General features: G+C 41.5%; 1 protein-coding gene across 2 annotated transcripts in view; it reads right to left on the reverse strand.

Annotated features, from left to right (window-relative positions):
• LOC126272650 (uncharacterized protein CG45076-like) overlaps window positions 1-20,328 on the reverse strand; it is a 105,452-nt gene that overhangs the window by 29,568 nt on the left and 55,556 nt on the right. For both annotated transcript variants that reach the window (XM_049975653.1, XM_049975654.1), the window contains one exon: window positions 16,835-17,101. In XM_049975653.1, coding sequence (XP_049831610.1) covers window positions 16,835-17,101 — 267 coding nt within the window. The remainder of the gene's footprint in view (window positions 1-16,834; window positions 17,102-20,328) is intronic.

Raw genomic sequence — 20,328 nt, forward strand, 5'->3', positions numbered from 1 at the left:
TGACATGGCTGCTTTCACAAGCGACCTGCCCCCTAACAGGGTAGGATAAGTCTATGAAAGGACTGGAATAGGAAGTGCTGGGTGGGTGGATCAGGCAGGTCTTGCACATGGGTCTTTCGTAGGGATATGAGTCCTGTGGCAAGAGGTTGGAATTGGGTGTCGCATAGGAATGGACTAGAATGTTGTGGAGGTTGGATGGGCGATGGAACACCACTTTAGGAGGAGTGGTAAGAATCTTGGGTCGGATGTCCCTCATTTCAGGGCGCAATGACAGATAACCAAATAAATACAGATACTGATTGTAGTTGGTGGGTTTAATGTAAACAGAGATGTGGATAGGGCCACGAGAGAGGAGGTCAATGTCCAGGAACATGGCACACTGGGTTGAGTAGGACCAAGTGAAGCAGATGGGAGAGAAGATGCTGAGGTTGTGAAGGAATGAGGATAGCCAGAGGTCTGCGCGGATAAGAAAAGTGCAATCCGCACCGCATCTGCAAGGTCCTAATCCGCAACCACATCCGCATCCACAGCAATTAATTCGCATCCGCAAGTTCTTTTTCCGCATCCGCATATATTTAAGTTTTGAATGAGTAATTAATAGTAATAGACAGTAGTACTTGGAATTATCGTATGTAATGACATAGTTATTGTTAGGGTGCCATTTCTGCGACAACTTAACTACTTTTTATATATTCTATGATGGTATCTGTTCATCGAAAGAACAGATACCATCGGTGACCATTCAGCTCATTAGAATGAAATTACAATGAAATGAACACCCTTAGTTGCTTACAGGCGTTGACATACACCAACGGGGACAGATGAAAATGTGAGCTCCGACCGGGACTTAAACCCGGGATCTCCTGCTTACATGGCAGACGCTCTATCCATCTGATGGTAGACAGTGGGCAGGTTTGCCACCCAGAGAGCACTTCACCGACCACACAAAAGACATGGTCGCAGAATTGGATTAGGCATAAGTCTTTTGGATACAGCTACGTCGGTCGTAGCCAGGGGCTGAGGACAACAGACATCTGGTCTACCCGGGCCCTGCAAGATTCCAAGAATGTCAAAAGACTTGAAGTTTTCAACTAACATTGCAACATATGTACTGGGCAGATGCCCTGCTCATTATCCGCAGATAACCCGCGATTTTATTCGCCAAGTAACGGATATCCACATCCGCGCACCTCTAAGGATAGGATGTCTTGGCCTTGAGTCTGTATCATAAAGATATCATAAATGAATCAAAACCAGAAAAGAGGTTTGGCATTTTGGGAAAAGAGATTTGGCATTTTGGGAGGCTAGGAAGCTTTTCTCTAGATGGCTAATAAACAGGGTGCCAAGCAGGTGCTCAATGATGAGCTGTAGATTTGTTTGTATATCTTCCCTTCAAAGAAGATGTAATTGTGAGTTAGGGTAAAGTTAGTAAGGTATATGAGGAATGAGGTAGTTTGTTTTGAAGTCCATAGGACTTGTGAAAGATAGTGTTCATGGTAAGACCATAGGCATGAAGGACGTTTGTGTATAGAAAGGTGACATCTTTAGTGAGGAGTAGGGTTCCAGGACGTAACGGGCTGGGGATGGTGAAGAGTCAGTAAAGGAAGTGGTTGGTGTATTTGATGTGGGAGGCTAGATTACAGGCAATTGGTTGGAGATGGTAGTCAATGAGGGGCGAAATTCTTTCAGTGGGGATTCAATAGCCAGCCATAATGGGGCATCCAGGATTGTTGGTTTTGTGGATTTTGGGGAGCATGCAGAAGATAAATGTGTGGGGTTTCATAGGAGGGAGGAGGCTAATGGGTCTGGGAAGGGCCTGAAGCTTTAAGCAGGGATTGGAGGTTATAATGAACTTCTGGGATGGGATCACTCTGGCACAGTTTATAGATGGAGGAGTCAGATAATTGGCAAGGGCCTTCCACCAGGTAATCATTGTGATACATAACAGCAGTGGTGGAACTTTTGTCGTCTCCAGCTAGGATGATTAGGTCAGGATTTATTTTGAGGTTGTGTACGGCTGTCCTTTATCTGACAAAACGTTGGCGTTTTGAGGAAGGGACTAGGGAAAGACAGTGAGGCCAAGTTAGAGGTAAGGGATTCCTGGAAGGTGACCACGGGGGGGGGGGGGGGGGGGGGGGTTAGGAGTGAGCTGGTATGAACTGGGAGAGCCAGGGTTCAATGTTGAGATTAAATTGGTTTTGGTTGGAGGGACTGGTGGCAACAAAGTGGTTCCATTGGAGGGTTTAGGAGAAGGAGAGTACTTTTGACAATTCCAAGATGGTTAAATTCTGATGCAGGGCTAAAGGTGAGGCCTTTGGATAGGACTGAAACTTCTGTGGGGTTGAAGGTTCTGTTGGAAAAGTTACCAAGAGTGTTATGGGAATGTTTCAACTCTGGATTTGGTGGAGTGTTAGTAGGGAGTTTTGGGAGATGCAGCAAGTTGAAATGTTCAGCTAGGAAGGGTTTGGGTGCTTTGAGGGGTTGATGAGGAGGAACAATTTTTGTAGAATAGGGGTTGGATAGTAGTGTCCCAAGGCAGCAGTAGGATATCAGAAGGTTGGGTAAGTCACCAAGGTGATGTCTAGAACGCTCCTCCAGATGCTGGAGAGCAAGGGATTCAGTTTCTGAATGTGATCTATGCAGCAGGGATTGCACGGTAACAGTATCTTGCAGAAGGAGCAGAGGTGTTCCTGGGATGTCTGTGCCATTGGGACATGTTTTTGCAGTACCAGGTTTTCAGAGCCAGGGACTGCTGGAATATGACAAGATGAATGTCATTGTGACAGGAGGGCTGGGATCTTGAGAGAGGAGTTTTTTATATTAAATTGTTGGGGGTGGGGGGGGGGGTGGGGGGGGGTGGGGGTGGGGGGGAGGATTCCACGTTTTAGGCAGAATTTAAGAAACAGGATGTGGAACTGGATTTTAGCCAGGGAAAGGTGTACTTTTCTGAAATGGTGCAGAAAAATGGAGGAGCGGCCCACTGTCCCAGGGATGGCACATGAAAAAGAAATGGGAAAAACTATGTTACATGGGTATGAGGGTAGCTGGATGAGAAAAAAGACATGTAAGATGTACATATAGATATGCAGGGACACACACAAATATGTAAAAATATGACCAATACATATAAGTACACAAAAATGTGTGAAGCCACATAAAATATTGACAAATGCATTAAAAACTTACAGAAATGTGGGAGAAAGGAACAGGTGAGGTAAAGGAGACTGCTGGTGTTGGGATAAGGAGAGAAAGAGTGAGGGAAGATTGGTTAGGTCAAGGATCACATGTGTGTGTCACACAGGTAGGTGTGGAAATTAAAATATGTGAGGTTGAAGGAGGAAGTGGGTTCAATAGGAATAAATATAATTATCAGTGTGTTGGGATAAGGAGAGAAAGAGTGAGGGAAGATTGGTTAGGTCAAGGATCACATTTGTGTGTCGCACAGGTAGGTGTGGAAATTAAAATATGTGAGGCTGAAGGAGGAAGTGGGATCAATAGGAATAAACATAATTATCAGTGGGAAGAATTTGGGGCATCAGATGGTACATCAACAGCCTGTGCAGTCACATAGCCGTGTGTTGTGCATGGACGAGATGATGTGCTTTTTGGAAGGCGGTGAGTAAACACAGACAAGAAGAAGAATGGGCAATGAGAAGAGTAATGCTACAGAGAATAGTAACAAATACAGAGAATAGTAACAAAGGAAAACATCACACGGCAGTGGGATGGAAAGAAACCCGTTAGGCAAAATAAAACAATACATACTTCAGCTTGGAATATCAACAATATAAGGAAAAGGTAGAGTGATACTTCCCATAAAGATGACAAGTTCAGTTGCAGACAGGCACAACTAACAGACACTTAGACATAAGCTTTCAGCCATTGCCTTCACCAGAAAAGAAATAACAAATGTACATTCAGTCACACAACCAAGCACACCTCATATGCATATGACCACCATCCTTGGCAGCTCAGACCAGAATGCAAATGTCATGTGGAATGTAAGCAGTGACCCTGAGAGGATGGGGTAGGGGAAGGTATAGCAGTATAGGGGCAGGAGGGAGAGAAGTGTGCTGTCTGGTGGAGCATGAAGGGACTAGAGAGTCAAAAGGTGCAGCGTCGAGAGTGTGGGACAGGGAGATGGGGAGGGCTGAGGGGGGAGGGGCAAGGAGCAGGAAAGGGGAAGGGAAAGGGGGTGGGTTCATTGACAGAGGATGGCACCCAAACAGAATGGGAGATGGGAATAGGGAGGAGATGGTAGCACAGAGAGGGTGAAAACTGTTGGGTGGAGGTGTGGTGACAGTATATTACCTTAGGCTGAGGTCAGGATAATTCCAAGACAAGGGAATGTGTTGTATGGATAACTCTTAACTCTGCAGTACAGAAAAGCTAGTGGTGGAGGGGAGGATCCAGATGTCTCAGGCAGTGAAGCAGCCACTGAAATGAAGCATGTTATGTTTAGCTGCATGTTGTGCCACAATGTGGTGAACTTTGCTCTTGGCCAACGTTTGGCAGTGGTCATTCAACCTGGTGGACAACTGTGTCGAAGGGATGACAGCTGTGGAAATGAAGGTACGGTTGGTGGTTGGTGGGTTTAATGTGAACAGAGTTGTGCATGGAACCATCAGAGAGGAGGAGGTCAACATCCTGGAAGGTGGCACACTGTGTCAAGTATGACCAAGTAAAGTGGGAAATGAGGTGTAGAGGTTGTGAAGTGGGAAATGAGGTGTAGAGGTTGTGATGGAATGAGGATTGAGTGTCTCGGCCCTGAGTTCAAATCATGAAGGTATCGTAAATGAAACTGAACCAGACAAAGGGTTTGGCATTTTGGGAGGCCTCTGTATGGCCCATAAACAGGTTGGCACAGTAGGGTGCCTCAGGCAGATGCCCATGGCTGTGCTGTGGATTTGTTTGTTACCTTCCCTTAAAAGGAGAAGTAGTTGTGAGTTAGGGTAAAGTTAGTAAGGTATATGAAGAATGGGGTAGTGGGTTTGGAGTCTGTAGAATGTTGGGAATAATATTTGAATATGCTCGGGAGTTCTGCAGCAAAGCAATGTTAAGGATATTGGTCTGTTACTTGCATGTCCATTCTTTTACTCTACTTATATACAGGAGTCATCAGTGTTTCTTTCCAGTCACTTGATACTTTGTGATGGCCAGAGTTTTGCAACAAATACAAGGTAAGTAAGTGTTCAGCGTTGAACGTACTCACTGTAACTGAATTGGGACTCCGTCGAGACCTAGTGACTTATTTGTTTTCAACTATTTCAGCTGTTTCTCAATGTCAGGTATGCGTATTCTTATACATTAAATGAAGTCACAAGTGCAAATATGAACAACCATCAGCTGTAGAATGGAATGATGACAATGAAATCTGTGCCAGACCGGGACTCAAAGCCGGATTTCCCACTTAGTGCTGGCAGTCACCTTACTATTTGCATCAATACATGACCAAACTTCCATATGTCGTCAACAATATGTCTACAACCCGTACTTGTACATCCATTATGTATATTCCCATATAGGTCAGACATTTTACTTGAAGTCATTTGCCCAGTGTCGGCAGATAAATAGGATATTGCAGTGCCTGTGTTACTCTGAATTACGATGCAAATTTCCTTTGAAAATATCATACTGTGCTTATTCTTATGCCCACCATAAGGGAGAGTGTCTGTACAGTAGTCAAATAATAGCATCTCTAAAACTTCAGGTTTCCTTTTGTTGCCTTCCGTTGCCACACTAGTGAGTGACTGAATAGAAGCCTTCTATCCACTTAGTGATTTCATGTGGAACCAGAATTTCCTTGGATTCTTGGCAAGATATTCGGCTAATGTGCGACAATGGAAGTTGCTGCATTCTTCACACTCTGATCTTCTTATACATGCAAAAATTTCTACTAACTTTTGCCTGTTAAATTTGTGTCCTTTTTTCGAACTGATAATGCAACAGTCTCTGCTTACAACCTCCCTTGTGAAGTGAAGGTGATAGCAGATGAAGAAACTAATTTTAAAAATAAACTGAAGTCATTTCTACTTGACAGCTCCCTCTACTGCATGTATCGATTTGTATTAGACAATACATATGTTTGGTTGGGTTACATGAGTACGGACACTATCACCTACATACAAACACATGCACTAACCTGAGATGTACTAAAAACCGCTTTTATTTATCACAGACAAAATACACTATCTGAACACTCCAAAAATGAAACAAAACCACACAAAGATAGCCCTTATATACAAAAAGGTATTTCACTAACCAAATTTGATTAATTGATCATTTTACTGCCACACAGTCTCCCATCCCCTCCCTCCAAAACAACGGGGGCAGTAAAACCTGTCCCTTGCACTCTCCCACCACCACCTACTCCAATCCTGTAACCCGGAAGGTGTACATGATCAAAGGCAGAGCCACATGTGAAAGCACCCACGTGACTTACCAACTGACCTGCCTACACTGTGAAGCTTTCTATGTGGGAATCACCAGCAACAAACTGTCCATTCGCATGAATGGACACAGGCAGACAGTGTTTGTTGGTAATGAGGATCACCCTGTGGCTAAACATGCCTTGGTGCACAGCCAGCACATCTTGGCACAGTGTTACACCGTCCGGGTTATCTGGATACTCCCCACTAACACCAACCTGTCAGAACTTCGCCCTCTTCTTGTTATCAGCCAGGCCTCAACCTCCGCAAATTTCAAGTTGCCGCCGCTCATACCCCACCTGTCTTTCAACAACATCTTTGCCTCTGTACTTCCGCCTCAACTGACATCTCTGCCCAAACTCTTTGCCTTTACAAATGTCTGCTTGTGTCTGTGTATGTGCGGATGGATATGTGTGTGTGGCGAGTGTATACCTGTCCTTTTTTCCCCCCTAAGGTAAGTCTTTCCGCTCCCGGGATTGGAATGACTCCTTACCCTCTCCCTTAAAACCCACATCCTTTCGTCTTTCCCTCTTTCCTGACGAAGCAACCGCCGGTTGAGAAAGCTCGAAATTTTGTGTGTGTTTGTGTGTTTTTTTTTATTATGCCTATCTACCGGCGCTTTCCCGCTTGGTAAGTCATGGAATCTTTGTTTCCATCTGTCCAATGGCAAGCTTCACACATCCGTCCACATCAAACCCACCAACAAGCAACAGTACCTCCATTATGACAGCTGCCACCCATTCCATATCAAACGGTCCCTTCTCTACAGCCTAGGCCTTCGTGGCAAACGAATCTGCTCCAGTCCTGAATCCCTGAACCATTACACCAACAACGTGAAAACAGCTTTTGCATCCCGCAACTACCCTTCCGACCTGGTACAGAAGCAAATAACCAGAGCCACTTCCTCATCCCCTCAAACCCAGAACCTCTCACAGAAGGACCCCAAAAGAGCCCCACTTGTGACAGGATACTTCTCGGGACTGGATCAGACTCTGAATGTGGCTCTCCAGCAGGGATACGACTTCCTAAAATCCTGCCCCAAAATGAGATCCATCCTTCATGAAATCCTCCCCACTCCACCAAGAGTGTCTTTCCGCCGTCCACCTAACCTTCGTAACCTCTTGGTTCATCCCTATGAAATCCCCAAACCACCTTCCCTACTCTCTGGCTCCTACCCTTGTAACCGCCCCCGGTGTAAAACCTGTCCTATGCATCCTCCCACCACCACCTACTCCAGTCCTGTAAACCAGAAGGTGTACACGATCGAAGGCAGAGCCATGTGTGAAAGCACCCACATGATTTACCAACTGACCTGCCTACACTGTGATGCTTTCTATGTGGGAATGACCAGCAACAAACTGTCCATTCGCATGAATGGACACAGGCAGACAGTGTTTGTTGGTAATGAGGATCACCCTGTGGCTAAACATGCCTTGGTGCACGGCCAGCACATCTTGGCACAGTGTTACACCATCCGGATTATCTGGATACTTTCCACCAACACCAACCATCCGAACTCCGGAGATGGGAACTTGCCCTCCAAGTTGCCGCCATTCATACCTCACCTGTCATTCAACATCATCTTTGCCTCTGCACTTCCGCCTCGACTGACATCTCTGCCCAAACTCTTTGCCTTTAAATATGTCTGCTTGTGTCTGTATAAGTATGGATGGATATGTGTGGGTGTGTGTGTGAGTATATACCTATCCTTTTTTCTCCCTAAGGTAAGTCTTTCCTCTCCCGGTATTGGAATGACTCCTTACCCTCTCCCTTAAAACCCACATCCTTTCATCTTTCCTTTTCCTTCCCTCTTTCCTGACGAAGCAACGGCCGGTTGCGAAAGCTCGTAATTTTGTGTGTGTGTTTGTGTGTTACTTTATTGTGCCTGTCTACCAGCGCTTTCCCGCTTGGTAAGTCTTGGACCCGGGAGCGGAAAGACTTCCCTTAGAGGGAAAAAAGGACAGGTGTACGCTCGCACACACATACATATCCATCCGCACATACACAGACACAAGCAGACATATATATATATATATATATATATATATATATATATATATATATATAATGTCATTTCTTGTTAACAATATCAGCTTATTTCCAAGAATAAGCAGCTTTCATCCAGTTAATACTCGGCAGAAATCCAACCTTCATTTGGATCAGAATTCCTTGACTCTTGTGCAGAAAGGTGTGCAGTATACAGCTGCATCCATTTTCAATAGGCTACCACAAGAGTTCACGAATCTTAGCCGTAATCCAAGTGCTTTCAAATCGAAATGGAAGAGTTTCCTCATGGGTCACGTCTTCTATTCTATTGAGGAGTTCCTTGAAAAATTAAGATGATTCTTATGTTATATTCTTGATGGCATTTACTTAAACTCATGGCTTGACGTTTTTGTGGGTTGATAATCATTTTATTTTTACCTGTCATTACTTTTATGTTGTAATTTCATGTAAAGACATGTTCCATGAACTTGGAGATTTGCTCCTCAATTTGGTCCTACGGAACCTGACGTGTAAACAAATAAATAAATAGTGTTGTTGCCAAGAGCTTTTGATTTGCGAAAAAGTGAACAGGATGTTCCTTAAGAGAATCTTAAATGGTGATGAGCATGGGTCTACAATTATGACGTTGAGACCAAAGTTCAATCTTCACAATGGGTTGGGAAAGATTCTCCAAGACTAAAAAATCTTGTCAGGTCAGATCAAACGTCAAAGCCAGGCTGATAGTTTTCTTTGACTTAGAAGGATTAGTTCATCATGAATTCATGCACAGGGATAAACTGTTAATTGATGGTACTATCATGATGTGTTGCCACACCTGCGAGAAAATGTGAGATGGAAATAGCCTGAAAAGCAGTGAGACAATTCATGGGTCTTGCATCATGAGCTGCACATCCATCCCTGTTGGCACGTGACTATTGCACTGTGCTGCCTCATCCTCTGTACTCTCCACACGTGGCCCTTGCAGACCCTTCTTTCATTTCCATAGTTGAAAACCCAACTGAAAGAACAAAGATTTGCAATGATAGATGAGATAAAAGAAAATTTGCAGACGGCACTTTGCATGATCCAGCATGAGGCATACTGATACTGCTTCTGGAAGTGGAAATGGCATTGGGAGCGGTGTTTCAACTGTGAAGGAGTGTACTTCAAAGGATTATGCGCAATAAGTAAATGGTAAGAGTAGAAAAATTTTGTGGACAAAGTTCCAGAATTTTTTGAATAGACCTCACATACTGAAGTCAGCTTTAAACATTGTCTGTAGCCCTAACAGGATCGGAAGGAGTGCTTCTGTCCGTATCTTGTGACGACAATGATTGTGACCTTCAGTGTTCTGAGCCACCTCAGGACCATGTCATTCGTGGCCCAGTGGTAACATGTGTCATGGCGTCAAATGCTGCCCATTTTGGATGGTTTGCAGAAGAAGATCGACTTGGATTTTCATCCCTGGTCCATTGTTATGTGAAGGGGACAGAAGAAACTCGCCAACCAATTCTCGATTAATGTTTTTGCTGCAGAGACGTAAGAAACTGCGACCACCTCATTGCATCACATGCACCTGTCTACTGCAGTGAATAGGTATCTGTAATCTACAGAGCATGGCAGGGGGCCAGTGATGTCAATGTAAATGTAAATGAACCTCACTGCAGATTCAGGAAACTGACCGACTTTTGCATGTATATGGCATCCCATTTCGCAGTTTTGGCACTGGATGCACATCCAGACCAAGAGTGCACATCTTTCGTTATTGATAGCCAAATAAACCAATTGGTAAGTAATTTTACTGTGGCATTGGTCCTTGGGTGAGCCACGTTATGTGCTGTGGAAAGCTGTCTTCCGAATTGCCAGTGAGATGTATGGTCTTGGTATGTGTTGTGAGATGTCATGACATGTTTTTGTCCTGCCATCTAGTACCCAGATCTGCTGGAGGTGCATAATCCAAAAGGTTCTCAAGCTGCCATTTTAAGTAAAGTAGTCGGTGGCCACATTATGTGCACATTTGATATGGTGAATTTCTATGGTGGATTGGCTGATGTATTCAGTGTCTGAACTGATATGGCAAATGTGAGTCATTCACATCCAATAGGTTTGTGATCTGTATGGACCATCACTGATCAGACTTCTAAGGGGGATAGAAATGCTTCACACCATGATAAGTAGCTAAAAGTTCTATCTCATTCCAATACATTCGTCTCTGCTGCAACTTTTTAGAAAAGAAACTTAATGGTTACCAATGATCATTTGATTTTTGATGTAGAGCCACACCAGTACCACCTAGGCTTGCATCTACTACCACAGCCAATGGAGTGCCCAGTATAGGACGAGCAAACAGCACCACATTGATGAGGCTTTTCTATAGATCCTTCAAAACATAGCCTGTTTCTGAAATCCACTGGAGTATCTGTTAGCTCGTAATGTTATTACTGGACCAGACATTGGTGAGGGGTGTTTGAATGGTGCGAGTCCCAGGAAAATGGTGTCAGTATGGGTCCACAAGTCTTGATGTCCGGTGTATACAAGACCAGAATGATGCTGACATCTGAGCCCGTGTCAACAGAGAAGACCAAGCATGATATTTTGTTAGGGATGTGTAATCTCATGACACACACTAATGTATGTTGGAGGTAGCAGCAATTGAGACAGTGGCATCGATGTTGTGCTGCTGTAAATGACCTGTCAGTCATTGCTTTGTGGACTGAACTACACTATGTGGTAATAAACCTCCAGTAAGAGTGCTCTGCTGCAGATCACAGTTGCCAATTGGGAGGGAATATGACTACTACACTTCATAGCTTTAAATCCAAAGGCTTTATGAAACCAACAAATGCCTGTTGTGTTAGCTCGGGGTAGAGTCAATGAGTGTGTAGAGTCAAAACACATTGTGGAGTATTGTCATCCTAATTTGTTGAGAGCTGTAATGTTCAGAGCTGTCTTGTCATCTTCTCAACCACAAAGGCATCAGGATGTAGGGACTGTGCAGTGAGGCATCATGTCAGTGGATAGACTTGTGGGTATTGGCTGTCCTCATCTGAAGCGATGATTGACAGTGGCCACTAGGGCAATCAAGTGGAGCATAGCATGCACTCTTGTCAGCCACCTGGAGCATCTTACTGCCACTTGTGTGCAATTAAAGCCACCTGTACCTCAGGGGGTATTTGTTGTTGCCAGATGTGCAATAGCAGTGTGATAAAAACCTCACTAGTATTGGGTGATGGCAAGCAAATGTTGCCAGAATCTTGATAGAGTTTTGTCACCCCACTTTTCATGATATAGCACGTGTGTAATATTCTGTTCTGGCCAATTTTGTGCAATGAGCAATGGGAGTCAGCTCGAGAGTGAGATAGGCTTGGTACTGTGGTGGGAGTAAAATACTATGTGACACTGATGACATCGCACATTGTGCCAGGGTATTGATTGCCATTGTAAATTGCAATTGGTCTTCAGAAACATGCTGAAGGGCAAAGTTGTTTACCATAATTGCAAACCATAGTTTGGGCTGGGCAGGGACAAACAGCAGAGCCCATAATTGTAAATGCAGTGCAGTAAAACCAATAGTGCTAGTGGACAGAATGTCTGTTGCTCTGTAAGGCAGTTGTGACATGGGTGAAAGCACCAGAATCAGCAACTTATTCATGTGGAGCTTAATGTTCTAACCTGTTGCATTGAGGACATGTGAAGTGTTGTCTTGAGTAAATAGCACTGTACTCATTGAGTGACCACACAGCTTGGATGGCACCATAATGTTCAATATATTAACACATTGTACTGCATCTCACAGTCATTGCACAGGTGAGAAAAGCTCTAAAACCTCGATTTTCTGGTATTTCATTGCTAATGGTATGCAATAGGTTATTTGCTTCCTCCATGATGAAATCGTAACATTTCAAATCATAGAAAATATTGACAAAATTATTTAATTGGATAGATAAAAAATCTACTCACCAAGCGGCAGCAGAACACACACAGAAAAGACTGTTGTAACTGGCAAGCTTTCAGAGCCAGTGGCTCCTTCTTCAGGAAGAAGGGTTGAAGGGGAAGGAAGAAGTGTGAAGGAAAAGGACTGGAGAGGTCTACGAAAAGGGGTAGGTTTCGGGAAAGCCACCCAGAACCATGGGTCAGGGGTGACCTACCATACAGGATGAGAAGGAAAGTAATTTTTCAGGGTCACCAATTTTGTACAGACAGTATCATCTACAGATAAATATGTGCACCAATTTCAGATGTACTAAAAACCACTTTTATTCATCACAGGCAAATACACAAAGCAAACACTCCTAAAACCAAACAAAACATCACAAAGATAGTCCTTACATATAACCAGATAATTCACTGAACTAGCCCGGTTAATCGATTGCTACACTGTCACATATATATTAAACTGCATTATGATGTAAACAACTAGCAAGTAAATTTTCATGAAAAAAATCTATCCTATTTGTATATGTGTGCATACATTCCACATTACAGCAGGCTGTCACAAAATATATTATGCTGTCAGCTTTTGTATTCAACATTCCTGTTATTTATTTCAGATGTAGCAGATAGAGTGAAATTTTTTTATAAACTTTGATTTCATTTTTACTGTTAAATTCATGTCTAATCCTGTGATACAACAAGTTTTTGACCTTTAGCAAAACTTTCACATTTCATAACCAAAACTGTAATGATTACTAACCATGCAAACATAGCAACTGAAACATATATATATTATTCGAACAATGTCAACAAGTACAGGCATTATTAAACATAATATTTTAATTAACTTACCGTTAGAAATGACAAATACAAAACTATTTAACTATAAGATCACACAGCATAAAATACAATTTTAGTTCTTGTGGTAAGTCTTACAAAATTCGCACACCTTTGAATTAAAATTGACACTGGGGAATTTTTAACATGTTAATTTTGGCATGACAGATTGGCCTATTTCTTGAATCCAATTTACCTTTTTATATATAATTTTATGGAAATGGTACAGTGACTCAAATTGCTATAAAACTGCACACACAGTGTAAGAATTTTATAAAAGCTTGTATATTTAAAGAGACGAATTTGAAATGTTGGCAGTAAGTAATGAAAATACTGAAACTCCAGAAGTAATGATAGGTAACGTATGAGAAGAACAAATTGAGGCAACAACCAACTGGAGGACAATATTATCGAAATGGAAGAGGATGTAGATGAAGATGAAATGGGGGAAACGATACTGCGTGTAGAGTTTGACAGAGCACTGAAAGACCTGAGTCGAAACAAAGCCCCCAGAGTAGACAACATTCCATTGGAACTACTGACGGCCTTGGAAGAGCCAGTCCTGACAAGAAGACTTCAAGAAGAATATAATAATTCCAATCCTAAAGAAAGCAGGTGTTGACAGATGTGAAAATTACCAAACTATCAGTTTAATAAGTCACAGCTGCAAAATACTAACGCGAATTCTTTACAGACGAATGTAAAAACTAGTAGAAGCCGACCTCGGGGAAGATCAGTTTGGATTCCGTAGAAATGTTGGAACACGTGAGGCAATAGTGACACTACGACTTATCTTAGAAGCTAGATTAAGGAAGGGCAAACCTACGTTTCTAGCATTTGTAGACTTAGAGAAAGCTTTTGACAATGTTGACTGGAATACTCTCTTTCAAATTCTGAAGGTGGCAGGGGTAAAATACAGGGAGCGAAAGGCTATTTACAATTTGTACAGATACCAGATGGCAGTTATAAGAGTCGAGGGACATGAAAGGGAAGAAGTGGTTGGGAAGGGAGTGAGACAGGGTTGTAGTCTCTCCCCGATGTTATTCAATCTGTACATTGAGCAAGCAGTAAAGGAAAAAAAAGAAAAATTCGGAGTAGGTATTAAAATCCATGGAGAAGAAATAAAAACCTTGAGGTTCGCCAATGACATTGTAATTCTGTCAGAGACAGCAAAGGACTTGGAAGAGCAGTTGAATGGAATGGACAGTGTCTTGAGAGGAGTATATAAGATGAACATCAACAAAAGCAAAATGAGGATAATGGAATGTAGTCGAATTAAATCGGGTGATGCTGAGGGAATTAGATTAGGAAATGAGACACTTAAAGTAGTAAAGGAGTTTTGCTATTTGGGGAGCAAAGTAACTGATGATGCTCGAAGTAGAGAGGATATAAAATGTAGACTGGCAATGGCAAGGAAAGCGTTTCTGAAGAAGAGAAATTTGTTAACATTGAGTATAGATTTAAGTGTCAGGAAGCCATTTCTGAAAGTATTTGTATGGAGTGTAGCCATGTATGGAAGTGAAACATGGACGATAAATAGTTTGGACAAGAAGAGAATAGAAGCTTTCGAAATGTGGTGCTACAGAAGAATGCTGAAGATTAGATGGGTAGATCACATAACTAATGAGGAAGTATTGAATAGGATTGGGGAGAAGAGAAGTTTATGGCACAACTTGACCAGAAGAAGGGATCGGTTGGTAGGACATGTTCTGAGGCATCAAGGAATCACTAATTTAGTATTGGAGGGCCGTAGAGGGAAAAAATCATAGAGGGAGACCAAGAGATGACTACACTAAGCAGATTCAGGAGGATGTGGGTTGCAGTGGGTACTGGGAGATGAAGAAGCTTGCACAGGATAGAGTAGGATGGAGAGCTGCATCAAACCAGTCTCAGGACTGAAGACCACAACAACAACAACAACAACCAACTGGAATGTGAAGGGGAAAAATACGAAAACAAAAGGAAAGAGAAGAAGTGATTATCAGTGTGGATGCATAAGGCCTCAGTTCTTAATTCATGGACAAGTCTGGAGGAAGCTTTCATCAAATCACCAATGATGAAGATGGATATACATGCAAGCACTGACCTTCTATAAGTTACTCTGCATCTTTACTTAGGACTGGCTCTAAATGACAAAATGTAGGGATGTGTCGTCAAAAGGCTTACTGGTGTATTTGGTACCACCCCAGTAGAATAATTAGTTCTGATTTAAAGTATATTCCCAATAGACATAATCACAAGTATTCTGTTGCTTCATGCTGTCTCAGAAAGGCATAGTGGACAACGTTCAGATGTTAACCACTAATGTTACTTGTAATAAAGTCCAGTTAATGCAGTGGTGTGTGGGTACTTGGCAAAATGACTGAAATTCATTTGATGTACACGTCAGTAGCTCTAAGAAAACTTGTGAATACCTAGTAAAGGCTAAAGATATATCTTCCCTCTCATATTCAAGGGATTGTTCACATGCTGTCTGGGCATGTCCCTTAATCTCAGCACCAAGTCAGAATCTAACAACAGGAAATGTGAATGCCAAATTGTTGATTCCCCTGCGCACACTGCATTACAGTGTCCATCATAACACACAGATGAGAGATGGTACAAGAGTTTTGATAATATGTGCTGGTTAAAGATCCACAGTTGCGGGAAATTGTGAATAACATGAAAGATACCAATTCCTAATATCTGCACAATAAATTAATTCTGCAGGCATCACGGAAATGTGTAGAACAGGCCCCAAGCACACAAAACACATAGTGTAAGTGAAAATGTGTGTAATAGTGTAACTGTGAAATGCTACCGGTAGCAACACTGGAAGAGTGATGCATAACAGTAGTGCTCCCTTAACCTGCATAACCCACATTATTGTGATTATCTCTTAGTACCACTTCCATGGCCTACTGACCTACTGGGGTGTGAGCAGCCACAGCACTGTAGCATATGGCATCTGAACATTCACCTAAATGCCCAGAAGCAGACTGTAATCTAGTATGCAAATATGTTGTAACATCTTTGTTTACTTGGAAAGTAGAAGTAGTGGGATGGTGTTCCCTGTTTTGAATCACATGTCACTATATAAACTAAAGTAATTACAATGATTTGGTGGAGTATATCTGCGGTAGTAGACATTCATATTAACAACAGATGTAGTTACTGCTACTAACACTTGCGGTAGGTTGCTACTGGTGTGTGAAAAGATCTGAAGTCTTTTCCAATATACTTATAGGAACACTGGGCTAGTGGCAGGAATTTATAGATCAGGTACTTGAATTTTGCTTCCTACTGACTGGGTGCTTCTCTTTGTGGTATCAAATTTGGGTTTTAGTTTTCCACAGCTGATTTTGTTTTCATCATTATCTAATACTTTAAGTTTTTAAACTACTACCAGCAGTAAATTGAGGGCACTAATGAAACAACTGTCATGAAATAAATTTCTCACACAAACTGTGTCAAATACAACAATGAAACAAGCTTAATAAATAAAGCAACAAATAAAAAAACTGATACAAGAAATTAAGCTATGTTTCAAAGAGTTGAAGCAGTCCTGAGGCACTGCCTTTTGCCATGTGTAACAAAAATGACTTTTAGCAGAATTATTAGATAAAAGTTAGTATACTGGTTAAGTGATGGACAAAAAGATCGCACCTCACCTGATGTGAAGCCTGCTGTGCTGCAACCTGCTGTGCCTCTGAGGCAGCCTTTGCCTCCTGTGCAGCTTTCTGAGCTATGCTTGAGGCCTTGGCTTTGTTCGCATCTCCTGAGCCTCCACCACCCCCTCCGCGATGATCACAGGCACCATTTGCACAGCTTATATCCGCCCTCAGTCGGCGTTTCTCATGTGCACCCGGCTCCATCAGAAGGTCCTCTACACTTGGCTGTTCGCCCCCCATCTGTTGTTCCTGCTGTTGTGGCTGAATCTGAAAATTTCAAGTCATGTGCTCATATACCAACTTTGTAGTTGTTTAAGTCTAGTTTGTAAAACAACAGATGAAACTAATCAAGTGCTTCTAGTGTTACAGTTTACAACAGATCAAAGAATACATATTAAAATGAGCGGCATTACTGTAAACCATTCACGTTTCCCCTAGCAAAATCAACAGTTATTCAAATGGCAAATCAAGGCTTACAAGTTATGGAGAGTCATGTTAAATGTGATTGACATAAATGGAATACTTAATCGGTGATTCCATGAGGAGGTTACAAACTTTGTGGGATGATGAAGAAGGGTAAATGTATCAATTTGAGGTGACGGACCCTGGTCCATAAATGACCGAGTCAAAAGTTATAAGCGAAAACTGTTCTGATACCTCTCAAAGTGGAATATGTGTACCAGTACTGTTTTTTCTAAGACTGAAGGTAGGCAATACCAGTACTGTTTTTGCTAAGATTGATGGGTAGGCAAGTTTCAGTGGCAATAGTGTGGACCAAAACAAGAAAGAAATGTCAGTAAATGTGGGCTCTAAAATATATACCTTAAAAGCTATGAGTATATGTCCATCTTCGCTACCGTAAAGACACATCTTTTCTACTGAACAAACATTCATAGCTCTTTAGGTAAGCATCTTAGCTCGTGTTAACTAGATATAAAACTGCAAAAGAATTAAAATCTACACTTTGAACAAAAGCTGTCACTTGTGTGCATGTACCCACATGTGAAACAAAAATTATGTATGGACATAATTTATAAGAAGCAACACCAAGATAAAGGACTATTCACAGTTTCGAGACTTATACCTTGCTCTAAAAGTAAAGCATGACAATATTTCCAGATATCATTTGAGATTCCACATTGTGTTCCCCACGCTGCAAAATGTCAAGCCCCAGTTCCAGGTATTTTTGTATGAGGAATTGGGTATGTGACAAAACTGTATATTTTAATGTGTGTTAATTGAGATTATAGTGTTATGTAGCATGTATATTATGCTGCCTTAGACAGCTAAGCCAATGGCAGAGGCATTTAACGTAAACAACAAGAAAATAGACCAAAGTTGATGTCAACACTATTGTTTGGTGCTGAAAAAAAAAAATGGGCTGGGTGCCAAATTTGAAGGCTGTTACTGTTACAGATGTTGTAAAGAATCAAATCAATGTTCCTTTCTCGTGTTTAGTGGTTATGAGACATTGCTTATGAGAGATAATCCTGAGTCAGCACACTGAGCATGGTGATGGACTATATTCTGGAGTAGACTGCAAAGGAGTGTGCTTTGAATCTCAGATGACAACTTGGGTGTTTGTGAGTCTAATTTGTAAAATACTTTTGAAATTAATAGTAGTAGAGCTGAAAACAACTTAGGACGCAATGCCTGAAAACCAAACAGAACTGTTTTTTTTATGATAAATATAAAAGTGGTGGAGCAGCTTTGATTTTTGTTTTATTCCTTTTGAGTAGAAAGTGTAGGTTGGAGATGGACTGGAGCATTAGTGCGATTTTAAGATTTTTTTCTATGGCTCACCATCATGTTAGACACAGTATTAAATTTAAAGCATAAATATGTTGTGGATCAGTATCTCCATGTCAATTTTGTATGTGCATTTAAAACCATATGTATTTAAATTAGAGTATGGTCAAGCAACTTTAGTAATTCATGACAATCAATTCAGTTTAAAATATATATTGAAAGGATTTTAATTGGTTTTGGGAAGCCAGTAGAAAAGTTTTTCTTTTTCCTATGCAAACCATTATGATGCTTAACAGCTGAAGTAAAGATAATAGTCTGGCAGCTAATGGTGCAATGACAAATTGCTGCTAATACTAGTCAAATTGAAAATAAAATCTCTTCATCTTTACTGAGAGATTTCAGTGTTGTGGGTAAGTCTGATGATTGTGTTTGGTATCAGAACACTTCGCAATTAGTGCATCTCATTAAAGACGTTATAAAGGAAACACAGTTGGAAATGTGACATTGTGACAAGAACAATGAACAAAAAAGAGAACACCCCCCCCTCTCCCCCCTCCCCCACACACGCACACAATATTCTTTGTTAGATCTTAAGATGGAATAAACCCTCAAAACATATTAGGATAAATGAAAGCAAACTGTATATTTTAATGATCTTTTAGAAATCCACCATTTAATCCTGAGAAATTTTTTTTTTTTTTTTTTTTTTTTTTTTTTTTTTTTTTTTTTTTTTTTTTTTTTTTTTTTGTAGTTATTGCTGTGATCTTCAGTCTGAAAACTGCTTTGATGCACCTCTCGGTGCTACTCTAACCTGTGCAAGCCTCTTCTCCTCTGAGTCCCAAGTGCCTGGAAAAAAGCGCGGGTGATTCCAGTATATAAGACAGCTAGAAGAAAGGACCTGTAAAATTACAGACCACTATCCCTAAGTTCTATTTTCTGCAGAATCATTGAATATATTCTCCGTTTGACTCAGATTAGCCTTTTTTCACATGATATACTGTGAACTGTGGATGAAGGGCAACGGACAGATATCATATTGCTAAATTTCTAGAAAGCATTTGACACGGTGCCCCATTGCAGGCTGTTAACAAAGGTATGTGTGAGCATATGGGATAAATTTACAGATATGTGTGTGGCTCGAAGACTTCTTGAATAATAAAACCCAGATTTCCCTCGATGACGAATGTTCATCCGAGACAAGAGTATCATCAGGAGTGCCCCAGGGAAGTGTGATACGACTGCTGTCATTCTCTATATACATAAATGATTTGATGGACAGACTAGGCAGCAATCTGTGCTTGTCTGCTGATGATGTTGTTGTGTACGGTAAGGTTTCAAAGTTGAATGACTGTAGGAAGATACAAGATGACATAGACAAAATTTTCATTTGGTGTGATGAATGGCAGCTAGCCCTAAATATGGAAAAATGTAAGTTAATGTGGATGTGAAGAAGATCAAATCTGTAATGTTTGGATACAGTATTGTTAGTGTCTTGCTTGACACAGTCAAGTAATTTAAATATCTGGGTGTAATATTGCAAAGCAATATGAGATGGAACGAGCAAATGAGAACTGTGGTATGAAAGGTGAATGGTCAACTTCGGTTTATTTGGAAAATGGAGACCGCATACAGGATTCTGGTGCGACCTATTCTTGAGTACTGCTGGATATAAAATACTTTTGAAGATTGGATCACTTTCAAAGGCGTCACTTCTCTGTACACACACAAGCTGAGAAGAGGGTGCT

The sequence above is a fragment of the Schistocerca gregaria genome, chromosome 5 (genome assembly GCF_023897955.1).
Source record: "Schistocerca gregaria isolate iqSchGreg1 chromosome 5, iqSchGreg1.2, whole genome shotgun sequence".
Lineage (NCBI taxonomy): Eukaryota > Metazoa > Arthropoda > Insecta > Orthoptera > Acrididae > Schistocerca > Schistocerca gregaria.